This window comes from Falco peregrinus, chromosome 8 (genome assembly GCF_023634155.1).
Source record: "Falco peregrinus isolate bFalPer1 chromosome 8, bFalPer1.pri, whole genome shotgun sequence".
NCBI classification, from domain to species: Eukaryota; Metazoa; Chordata; class Aves; order Falconiformes; family Falconidae; genus Falco; species Falco peregrinus.
In genome coordinates this window covers 7,563,132-7,574,168 of record NC_073728.1, presented here as the reverse complement: position 1 = coordinate 7,574,168, position 11,037 = coordinate 7,563,132, and the positions used below count along the sequence as shown (strand labels likewise).

Genomic DNA, 11,037 nt, shown 5'->3' with positions numbered 1-11,037 from the left:
TGCCCGGCTCCCCCCTTCTGAGGGGAAACCTCCAGAGCCCCCAGCGGGTGAGGCGGCCGCCGCGCCACCCCGGCCGGGCTGAGCGGGCCGGGCCGCCCCAGTCTCCCTCCCGCCGAGCGGCGGCGGCGGGGCGGGTCTGAAGGAGGAATGGCTCCGGCGTGGCTGCCGGCTGCCGGCGCGGAGGCGAACCGCCCTCCTCCCGCCGGGGAAAACCACCTTAACGCGGAGGCAGGAAGCCGCCGGGCCGGCGGGCACCAATCAGGCCGGCCCGGGGAGGGCGGGCGGCGGCCGGGGGGCGCTGCGGGCGGGGAGGGAGGCCGAGCCGGCCCGGCGCTGCGAGGGGCGATGGCGGAGGGCGGCCCCCCCGGCGGCGGGGACCCGCCCGCCGCCTCAGGCGGGCAGGCAGGTAACGTGGGGGGAGCGGGCCCGCCGCCGTCCCGGCGGCCGCCCGGTGCCGGGAGGGGGACGGGACGGGGCAGCGCAGCCCCCCGCCCCGGGCCGCCGGTGGCCTGGGCTCAGCCCGGCGCCCCCCCCGCTCTCTCTCCAGCGCAGGTCGTAACCTGAAGGAGTGGCTGCGGGAGCAGTTTTGCGACCACCCCATCGAGCACTGCGAGGACACCCGGCTGCACGACGCGGCCTACGTGGGGGACCTGCCCACCCTCAAGAGCCTGCTGCAGGAGGAGAGCTTCCAAAGGTGAGGGGGCGCCTCGCACCCCCGCCGCAGGCTGCCTGCGCGCCCGCCAGGGGCCGCGCCGCGGGGCCCCGCTGGCACCGGGTGGCTGTCGAGGCCCCGGGGGCTGCGCGACTCCCCCCCTCCCCCGCACGCCGGCTCCTCTCCGACACCCGCCTCGCTCCGGTGTTCACGGGAGAGACGTCAGGCTGGGGGGGTGCGCAGGGATCCCGGCAGGGAAGGCTCCGGCCGCGGCCGAGCTCCCCTCAGATGGGCCCAGGAACGAAACACCGTGAAAACAGGAGCCTGGCTGTGGTGGGGAAAACATACCAAAGGGATTACGGTCGAATATATAAACCTGAAACACCCTGCGTTACAAAACCTGCCCGGTGCTAAATCTGTGACGGTGGGGATAGTTAATTTTCCTGCATCGTGGAGAAAACTGCTTAGAGTGCAGATTGCCTCCCAGCCTCAAAAAAAGCAGCCTTTCAGCAAAAAGGGAATGAGCCAGCCCCTCTCTCTGCCACCTGGGGCTCTTTGGACCCTTGGTGTGACATTTTTGCCTTGTGCCATCCCTGTGGCAGCAGGGCCAGGCATCCTGCCGTGCAGGAAAAAGCAAAGTTTGGCGGGAGGGTTGGGCCTGCAGCACCATCACACAGGTGATGGAGTGCGCAGAGAAGTGACTTCTCTGCATTTGGAGGTAGGTATGGCATGGAGATCCCCAAGCCTCCGGGATTAAAGGGAATGTTTTTGTCGTAAGACTTGATAGCTGAGGGCTTTGTGTGGGCTTTATACGACTCCTTTTCCTAAAACACGGTTGGAAAAAAAAAAATTGTGGCATCACTGTCCCAGCAAACACTGTAAACGCACTGTATAAAAACTGCTTTGTCCTGCACCAGTTATGTGGGCCTGCATGGAGTGAACTAGAAGAGCAGATCCATTGCTGCGCCGTCTAAAGAGCACTTCTGCCAGCCTACCTTGGCTTTAAAGAAATCCCTTCCTCTCTGCGTGTTCCTGCTAAAATGGTACCTGCAGAGAATTTGACAGGAAGGTCTGGATGCTTATGAGATTTGTAGGGCTAACCTGAGATCTGGATGAGCGTGACAACTAATACAGGTTATTTCAGATGGCATCTAAGCAGCCACCAGCCATGAACCTTCTCTTTCAATACACTGGAAAAAGCTCTTACGCCAGGACAGCTGTGCAACAAGGATGCTAATGGCCTACTTGTGCTTCTCAGTGCAGGATGGCTGCACCTCCCAAGCTTGCTCCTTCCTGGCAGGGATAGTTTTCTCTGGATTTGTGTTTGTCATCCATGGTGCTTGGGTGAGTGAATGTTGCCAGTGGTGTGATACAGATGCTTGCCTGCATTTCCATTCATTGCTCGCCTTTTCCCGTGTCCTCTTGCTGTTTCCCTGCTGCTTTGATGACTTTCTACCCTCTTTACAGCAGCTTGAATTAAATGGTTGTGGTTGTCCACTCAGTCACTGCTGGTTTGGGATATCTCCCTGTAAAAAGGGAGTAGGGAGTATTGTATTTTTTTTATTAGGGATTTTGACTGAGTTTTGAGGCAGGGTTTGTCCCTTATTGTGTGTATGCACTGCTCCTGACACAGCAGAACTCTGATAAAGCCCATCTTTCAGGCACTACTTGAGTATGTGTATGAGTATGAGTACTCTCTGGCTACCTGTGTGCAGCACCTAGTCAGGATGTTGGCAGGAGCTTTTCAGGGCTGTTACGAAGTGCCAAAACAGGGAGGAAGAGCTTCAAGGGAGCAGTTTGGGCTCTCCCAGCATCCTCCTTAGGGGCTGGGGGAGTTGGGGTGATGCAAGGCAGCACGAGAGCTTTTCTGACCCAGTGTTTTTTCCCCCCAATGACAGCCGGATCAATGAGAAGTCAGTGTGGTGCTGCGGCTGGCTGCCCTGCACACCGCTACGCATCGCCGCCACCGCTGGCCATGGCCCCTGCGTTGACTTCCTCCTCCGCAAAGGGGCTGAGATTGATTTAGTGGATGTGAAGGGTCAGACCGCCCTCTACGTAGCTGTGGTCAACGGGCACCTTGAGTGTGCCAAGATCCTCCTGGAAGCTGGGGCTGACCCCAACGGCAGCCGGCATCACCGCAGCACCCCTGTCTACCATGCGGCACGCGTGGGCCGGGCAGACATCCTCCGGGAGCTGATCAGGTGAGAGCTTGGGTGCAGGCTGAAGATGGTTCTGGTGGGGAGAGGGGTGGCTCTACCTTCTTGCCTTGGGATCTTTTCCCCCATGGGGCTCAGCGTATCCGTTCCCTCCTCACACGCCCAGTGCCTCCACAGGCCTGGCGAAGCTGGCTAAGATACGGACAAGTTCTGGTGCAGAAGCGCCCGAAGGTACATCCTCGTGTTCTCTGTCGCTTGGCCCTGATCTGTGCCCTGCCGTGTGACTCCCATGCCTGTTCTTCTAAGACAAAGTCTAAGAGAAAAGTTTTCTGTTTCTGAGCCCACCATCCACTCTTCAGACAGATCCAAATCTTAAAAAGTATCTTCCCCCCACCTCCGTTTTGAATGCCAGCTCCATGTCTCTGGCTGGGTTTACGAGTGAGGTGGATTCCCCAGCGAATCAAAAATTGGTTGGAAGCACATCTCTCCTTTGCTTAACTCTGCTGCTCTGACCGTTTTCTGTCCTTGGGAGGAGAGATGCTTGTCATTGGCACTGGCTGTTCTTGGCTGCTTGGGTTTGCCCTTCACTAGGGCACCCTCCGTGGCATCCTAATTGTCTGACACCTGATGCACAGCTTCATCGAAGGGGTGGCATCTCTGGGGCAGGGAGTGATGGCCATCGCTCTGTTGAGATGAACAGTAACCTTAGCTGGGTGGTGGGTAACTGGTGGCTGCCTGTCCCTCGGGAAATTCCCTCCACGAGCAGCGAGTGGGTTCAAGATCTAGCAGTGAGCTGTGCAAATTTGAGTTTCTTCCTCTGTGGCATGCTGTGGTACTTACTTCCTTCTAAATTGGAAGCTTTTTGTATAAGGGACTATGCTGAGCAACTGTATCGTCCATTGATGACAAATACTAAGGGAAAAATACAGGTTGAAGAAAGAAATGGTAAAAGAGAAGAAAGGGTATTTGGATTCACACAGGAGCGCTCTCCAAGGAATCCCTTCAATGTCCACAAATGCCAGAAAATAACCAAATGGATTAGAATAGAAGAAATTAGAAATACTTGGGAATTTTCTCCTTTCCTTTTTGCTTGTGGGGAAGTTAATTTTCATACAAGTGCAGCTTTAAGGAAGCTGATGAGTAGAAAGATGGGGAGACAGTCCCCTCTTCTTGCTCCTTTCTCAGCAAGCTGAGAGAAGGATATCCCCATCGCCACGTGCTCGTTGGTACAAGGTTCAGCTCACACGCTGCATTCCTGAGAATCTCCCCTGATATATCTGCTAAGGCAGGGTGAAATGTAGCAAATGGTATTTCAGCAGCACATGGAGAGCTGATGCATTGATTTATGTGTCTGCTCCTTGGGATACCTTGCCAGCAATATTAAAAGCAAGATTTTGGAAAACTTTCAGGATTAAAAATTAACTGGAGTTTGTCCAATATCTTTTTATTAGACAATGTCTCTCCCAAGGCTGCTAAGCTAATACCAAATTGTCAGATTGCCCAAAATTTCAAATATCTTGGAGCAGAGATTTCAAAGATACATTCAGAGTTGCTTACTTTAACACACAGTCTTATGTTACGAAGCTCGCTCAGATTTTTAAAATGTTGTTTTAAAGGATTTGGCAGGGGGAGTGCAATGAGGAAGATACTTTTACTGAGATACAAAGAAATACTTCAGCATACTCAGCTCGAGAGAGCCTGTGCCCTGAAGAGAAAGCCCAGCCCAGTCAGGCTCGCTGCAGGTGTCTAAACATCGCCTGGTTCATTTCTTTTCTTTATATCGTATGGTAGCACAATCAGGGTTCTTGACTACTACTACAACTGCTGAACCAGCTAACCAAGCAATAAGTGAAATTGTATCCATTAATAGTAAATACACACGTAGCTGTGGAATGGTGATCCATTTTATAAGACGGCTGGCGGAAATATGCACGGTTATATTGCCAGGGTATAGATTACCTTCCTGACAGCTTGTGATGTGATCATGCTGCAATGGGTTCGGACTGTAGCACTGTACTTGCAGCGTAACTGAGGGCTGACCCTGCATCTTAAGGATCCTTCTGCCACACTAAAATGGTGAAAAAGATACCTGACAAATCACCCCGATGCCTCAGGTGCATGCCTAACTGTGATAAAAGTGGACTCTTGTATTTTGCTTTGAGTTGGGGGTTTCCACTGAGAATTTTGATGATAATGGAAAAAAAACCGGACTGAAATGAAGGGATACCTGCTGTCTGGTGAGGACCACGGCCATAGGAGACAGCGACCCTACAACAGCCCTGCGAAAGTCCCACAGCAGCACAGATGACTATCCAAATGCTACATAGTCTGATTTTTAAGAGATTTATCTACAGGGAACATAAACGATTGCCTGTCGAGAACAGACACCTTCTCTTATTTAGCCCTCTGTGCTCCAACACAGGTGAAGTGGCACAGATGCAGCAAAGTGCTGTGGATGTCCCCAGGGATGGATGGGAATGTCCCCTTAGTGTGCGGTGATCCTTGGGTCAGCTGCCTGGCCTGGGAAGCGAAGCTCAGTTCTGTGGCTGGTGCAAGAACCAGCTCACGCTCATCAGTGCTGTACTGCCTAGTCCCATCCTTTTCCTGCATTTTTCCACCCCACCGGTCTCCTGAGATCTCAGTCAAGATGTTCATGCTTGGCAGATCTTGTGAGTTGGGGTAAAAATACACTGCATGCCATTTGCAGCTCTTAGGCGAGTTTCCTTGGCCCTTGTTCTGCGTGAGTTTAATTTAAATGAGGCCATTCCCATCCTCAGAATTGAAGCATTTGGTTAAGTATTTGCTGGATAGGGACCAGGCCCTACTGGGTTCGGAAGAGCTGTGCTTGCCTTGAGGCAGGATTCGTCCCCAGGTTGTTTCCTTATTTCTTTTATTAACTCCAGAAAGGAACATAATGCTATCTAGGAGACAGAAAAATCTAGTTCTCGGAATGCTTGGTTTGTGGTTTTGGGAAGGGGGCTGGCAGGTTGAAGGAACCTTTCATCTCTCTGTGGGGAGAAGGGACAGTGCTTTCCTTCCTTTGCTTGGTTTGCAGTGCTGCAATTAAAACTAGCTACTCCTTAGGGAATTGCGTTGTCTCCTTCCTCCTTCCCATCCAAGCCGCATGTGAAGTAGATGGGAGTTAGTGTCCCCACTGCTTGGGTGTTACCCAGCCTGGGGGAAATAAATGCTTATTTCTGCCATCTCTTCTTTCCGCAGCATTGCCATTTTCCAAATTTCATGCTTTTCTAGAAAGCTACACTTGGCCTTTTTGTTCCCATTTATTTGGCTGCATTCTTCACTTCCTATAAAAAAATGAAAAGAGCCGAAGCCAATCAGCCCTGTTTGCTGCTCGTTCACAACTTACTGCCATCTGTACTTACCAAGAAGTATGCTGCAGGCGCTGCTTCTGTTTCATGATGATGATGATGTCCACTGAGCAGGGCTTCAGCCTGTTAGCATGCCTTCTCTGCGCCACAGCGAGCCTGAGCCCGCTTTGCTCTGGCCGCAGGGCTTATGGAGCAGTTGGGACACCATGGCACCATGCGGCAAAGATACGAGGTATGGGTTTCTCTGTGGGGTAGGGTGAGGCAGGAGCCAGTTGCAAAAGGCTTGAGAGGGTTGCTGCTGCAGCTCTCGGAGGTCTCCCCCTTCAGGGTTTGGAGTGCTGGCCTTGAACTGTGATCTGTCGTGCAGTAACCAGTGTAATATATAACCTGTGAATGGAGCTGTGCAGGGTGGATGGGGAGAATGGAAGGTCTGATGCAATTATTTTGTGTTTTTCCAGTTTCCTGCGTGCTCAAAGTTGGCGGGTACATCCCTTCAGCTGAGCTGAATACTAGGGAAAAGGCTTCTTTTTGACTCCCTGATGGGATTCTGATGGGATTTCAACCGCCTCAGCTCCTTCGGGAGCAGGATTTTGTCATACATGTTTCGCTGTTGAGCACAGATTTCTGTTTCCATTTCCCTGCTGTTTGTGACAGTCAGATCAATTGCCTGTATTGCTTTTTGGCCTGTTTTATCCTGGTGGGGAAGTTATTTCACTGCATCTCTTCAACTGAGTCATTTGGAAACATCCCCGCTCCCCAGCCGGCTCTTTGGCATCCAGGATTACGTGGTGCTGGCTCAGGGCTGAGCCGTCCCTTGTGCCAAGGCCGTGCTTGGCACATCCTTCAGGAGGGCAAGGAAAGATGTTAGTCAGCTACTCCTCCCCTCTCCAAAGCCTGGGTTGTTGCGGGCAGAGAAACAGCTTTGCTTCTTGAAGATCAGACCGTGCTGGATACAGCATGCCCACTCAGAAAGTCCCCCCAGGCCCATCTGAGGGTAGGTACGGGCGGTTCTTGGGTGGTGGGCCCCAGAGGTACCAAAGGTAGGCAGGGTCTCACCCTCCGGGTGTCCTTCAGCCTCAGCCGCTGCCACGTTGTCACCCTGGGCTGCAGTTGTTGTGCTCTTGCCTTTGTTTCCAAACCTCCGCTCTTCTCACTCCCCCACTCAGGTATGGTGCAGATGTGGATGTGAACCACCACCTCACTTCGCGGGTCCCCAGCCTCTCCCTGCGGCCCCTTACCACACTGGTGGTCTGCCCCCTGTACATCAGTGCAGCCTACCACAACCTGCAGTGCTTTCGGCTGCTGCTCCAGGCTGGAGCCAACCCGGATTTTAACTGCTGTGGGCCCATCAACATCCAGGGCTTCTCCCGGGGCTCCCCAGTGTGCGTGATGGACGCTGTCCTGCGGCATGGCTGTGAAGCGGCGTTTGTCCACCTCTTGATTGACTTTGGAGCCAATCTGAACCTGGTGAAAGTGGAAGCCTTGGGAGTTGAATCCACAGGGAGGGTCAAAGTCAACCCTGAGGCACTGCAGGTGTTCAAAGAAGCAAGGGGTAAGTAGCTTTGACTTACTGAAGTGGCGCTGGTTTTATTTAGCTCTGGATTCAGGAGAACTCTTTGGAGAGTTTATTTGGTAATTAGGAGCTGTTAAGGTGGTAGGATGGGTGTTACCATCCTCATCTGGGTCTCTTTGTTCAGGTACCTTCGGCCAAGTGCAAAAAGATTGTGTAAACAGGTTATGCCTAACTTAAAATTTGTGTAAAGCAATTCTAACACGCAAAAAAGATAACTGGGATTTAACAAGCTGTTAAGCTAATTATATGACTTCACCACCCCTGACATGGCTCCCAAAGAGCTGTTGCTGGCTAGGCAGGCATCAGGCAGGAGAGGACCGTGGGGCTGGCGTCTGCAGCTCCCTGGCACGGATCCTCAGTGTTGCCGAGCTGCTGCCTGCCTCTGGCTCTGTCAACACTGATGACTCAACCCAATGGCTTCCCCATAAGCCTCCAGCTAGACTCCTTATTTTTTTCCTGTTGCATTTTGTACATTCACGTGGTGTTTTCCCTCTTGAGCTACCTCTTCAGCTACCATCGACACCTATCCCAGTAGCCCAACCTCTGTCTTTATCTTTTTTGTCTTTCTCCCAGCTCTTTTTCCATTGCCTAACCACGTTCTCAGCAGCCTGAGACAAGGTTTAAGCAGTGCGTTCCTATCAGAGCTGGGCTTTGGATCTGCAGACTACAGGCAGGTTATGGCATGTCCAGTGACATCCAGTTCTCCAAAGCCATGCAGGTGTGCCCTCACCGTTCTTGATTTGACCCTGTGCTCTGCAGGGACCCAAGCGGTGGCTGTATCTGGACAGGCTTCGTAGGAAGTAAAGCCACAAACAGTAGTAGCGAGTGGCAGGAGGGAGCTCAGATGGTGGTGGAGAAAGGTGGGAAAAGGCTGGCTCTTTGAATTTAACATCCTGCGGGAAGCAAATGAGTTACAAAAGAAGTAAACCAGAGCCTCAGACCTGAACATGCTTAAATTTACCTGCTATTTCTTTCTTTTTATAAAAGAAACATCAATACAGTGCGCACCCTTGTTCCAGCAAGGGCAGCACCTCATAAAACCACCAGGCTCTGCTGGTGAAGGCCAGGGCTTTGCACCAGGGTTGGAAGTGGGGTTTCCCTCTTGAACTCCAGAGAAATTTCAAAGGGATTCAGGCTGTGGGATACAACCCCCAGCCCCCACCCCAAAGTTATTCAGCTTTGGGCATACCTGGTTTTTAAACCAGCCTGGACTTTTGCTGAGAAGAGGTGCACGTAAGCTGGAGCAGGTGGTTTCCATTAAGCATGGGTTTAGGAGGCAAATGGGACTCCTCAGGCAGAACGTGCGGAATAGTGGAGTGGTGCCTTTGGAGGTCCAGTTCCTGAATCAACATAGACACCACCATCCTCTTGCCCTTGTGCTGAAAGAGCTCTCCATGAACTCAAAAGAAGCCCTCAAGAGAAGGTTGGGATAAGGCCTGAGCTGGCCATCAGTGCTTTTGTTTCCCAGGGCAAAAATAAAGTCCACATAATTTTAAAATTACCTGAATAGTATTGAGCCTCTCACAGCCTCGCCTGTTGTGGATTTGGCAGTGACCTCTTGAACCCTGTCATGCAGGGATTGACGCCGTGGTCACAACCCCATGCAGTCTCCAGCTTGCCCTTCCAGACTGCCCGTGTAGCAGCTGTCGTTGTTCCAAGTCTTTGACGAAAAGGTTTCGCACCCTCAGGGAGGAGCACGCTCAGCTTTCCTGCACGGCCTTGGTGTCGCTGCACAGGACGTAGCCTCGGCATATGGAAAGGGTAGATGGCTCCTCAGCTGTCAGCCGGAGCTCAGCACGATTTACACACTTACCCTTCTCTCTTTCTCTGTCCCTCAATAGTTTTTCTCTGCTTTCTTCGTTGCAGGCCACACCCGGAGCCTCTTGTCTCTCTGCCGCATAGCTGTACGAAGAATACTTGGCAAATCTCGTCTGGATCTGATCCATATCCTTCCAATCCCAGACCCCATTAAACAATTTTTACTTCACGAACACAGTTAAAGGGCAACTGGCAGCTTTCCGGGACAGTTTGATTTGGTAAATGAGTGCGCTGATAAAGCCAGGTGCCAATCCTAACCCTTCCCCCGCAGTCAAATACTGTATTGCTCATGGAGTGCACATAACTCCCTGCCCCTGTGATCTTCCCCTCCAAATTTAGGGTGCAGTGATTCGGTGTGTGTATTCTTAAGCTACTGGTTATCTAACTGGTGATCTCTCGTTTGCAGCTGGTGGGACGATGAGGCCGGTAAGCGTGTGTGGCTGTTACATGAGCAAATACAATATATCCTTATAGCTGTTAGCATATGTCTGTTTGTTGACTCTACCTCTGTTATTGATCTGTGTTACACACACCTTGGGTCTCAGCGGCACTTCTGCATGGGGAAAGTGTCTGTACTTAAGCCTTTCCTCTTCCTATAGCGTACAAGGGAGTCTCTCCTCGCCTTGGTAAGGGTTTTACAACAGCACTGTTCTCTTTCTGCTGTCAGTACCTGGCCTTTCTCTTCCGTATGAAGTTTGTGATTGCTGCTGTAAAAGTGGGTGTGTTTTCTTCTGTCCTCTTCTGGTGTGAAATGTGTCAAGCTGCCTGTCCGGTGCTGTGCGTTACTCAGAAAATTGTATCCGTGTCTCTACGTGCTGTAAGGTAGCTGCTGACTCGGCTTTCTTCGTGTAGAGGCCCCATCGCACAGATGGGAGAGTAGCAGAATATGTAATCCTATCCTGTCTGAGTCGTTCCTGCAGCACACCGGATCTGCTGTGGCAGCTCGGCTCTCCCTCCAGCACTAATGGACAAGGCAGGCGCTGGCCAGTCCTCCTCCCGACTGGCTGGGACTGGGTCAAGTCTCCTGACCACTGCCGTAGCATGAATAAGAAAATGTGGAGAGAAGAGGAAAAGGTAGTTTCACCTCTGGAAACTGATGGCTACACAGGCTGTTGTGGGGATCCGATACCAATGGTTCAGTCACCACTGTGGTGGTGGTGGGACAAGGACTGTGATACTCAGATGAAGCCAGCATGTGAACCTGAAAGATTTATAGGATACTTTTTGGAAGAGCAGTGGTTAAATTCATCTTCTGTTCACTGTAAAATGGGTTTGAGCATTTGAGAGTGACCAGGAGCAACAGTGGAGGACTTGCTAAATTAAACTGTTGTGTTGCTGTGCTGGTTGGTGGTTGATGCAATGCCTGTGAATATATCTGTGTGATTATGAAGGAAAAGACACCAGAATGATCTCTAGACTGCCTGCTTGCCGTATTGCAGTGATTATGATGTTATTGAAGGCCCAGTAAAGTATCTGAAAATGCACAGCATGCAGGACTTCCTACCTGCT

General features: G+C 51.9%; 1 protein-coding gene across 1 annotated transcript; it reads left to right on the top strand.

The window, feature by feature from the left end:
• Positions 1 to 264: 264 nt before the first annotated feature.
• Positions 265 to 10,013, top strand: ASB1 (ankyrin repeat and SOCS box containing 1). The gene is made up of 5 exons (XM_055812740.1): positions 265 to 406; positions 553 to 694; positions 2,551 to 2,853; positions 7,304 to 7,689; positions 9,577 to 10,013. The coding sequence occupies exons 1-5, from the start codon at positions 346 to 348 to the stop codon at positions 9,708 to 9,710; spliced, it is 1,026 nt and encodes a 341-aa protein (XP_055668715.1). The 5' UTR covers positions 265 to 345; the 3' UTR covers positions 9,711 to 10,013.
• The last annotated feature ends 1,024 nt before the right edge of the window (positions 10,014 to 11,037 follow it).

What these genes read in the sequence shown, in the direction of transcription:
- ASB1 (XM_055812740.1), top strand. Translation starts at nt 346, where the DNA reads ATGGCGGAGGGCGGCCCCCCCGGCGGCGGGGACCCGCCCGCCGCCTCA. An exon ending in CAGGAGGAGAGCTTCCAAAG is followed by an intron (nt 695 to 2,550) that starts GTGAGGGGGCGC and finishes CCCCAATGACAG; the next exon opens with CCGGATCAATGAGAAGTCAG. An exon ending in ATCCTCCGGGAGCTGATCAG is followed by an intron (nt 2,854 to 7,303) that starts GTGAGAGCTTGG and finishes TCCCCCACTCAG; the next exon opens with GTATGGTGCAGATGTGGATG.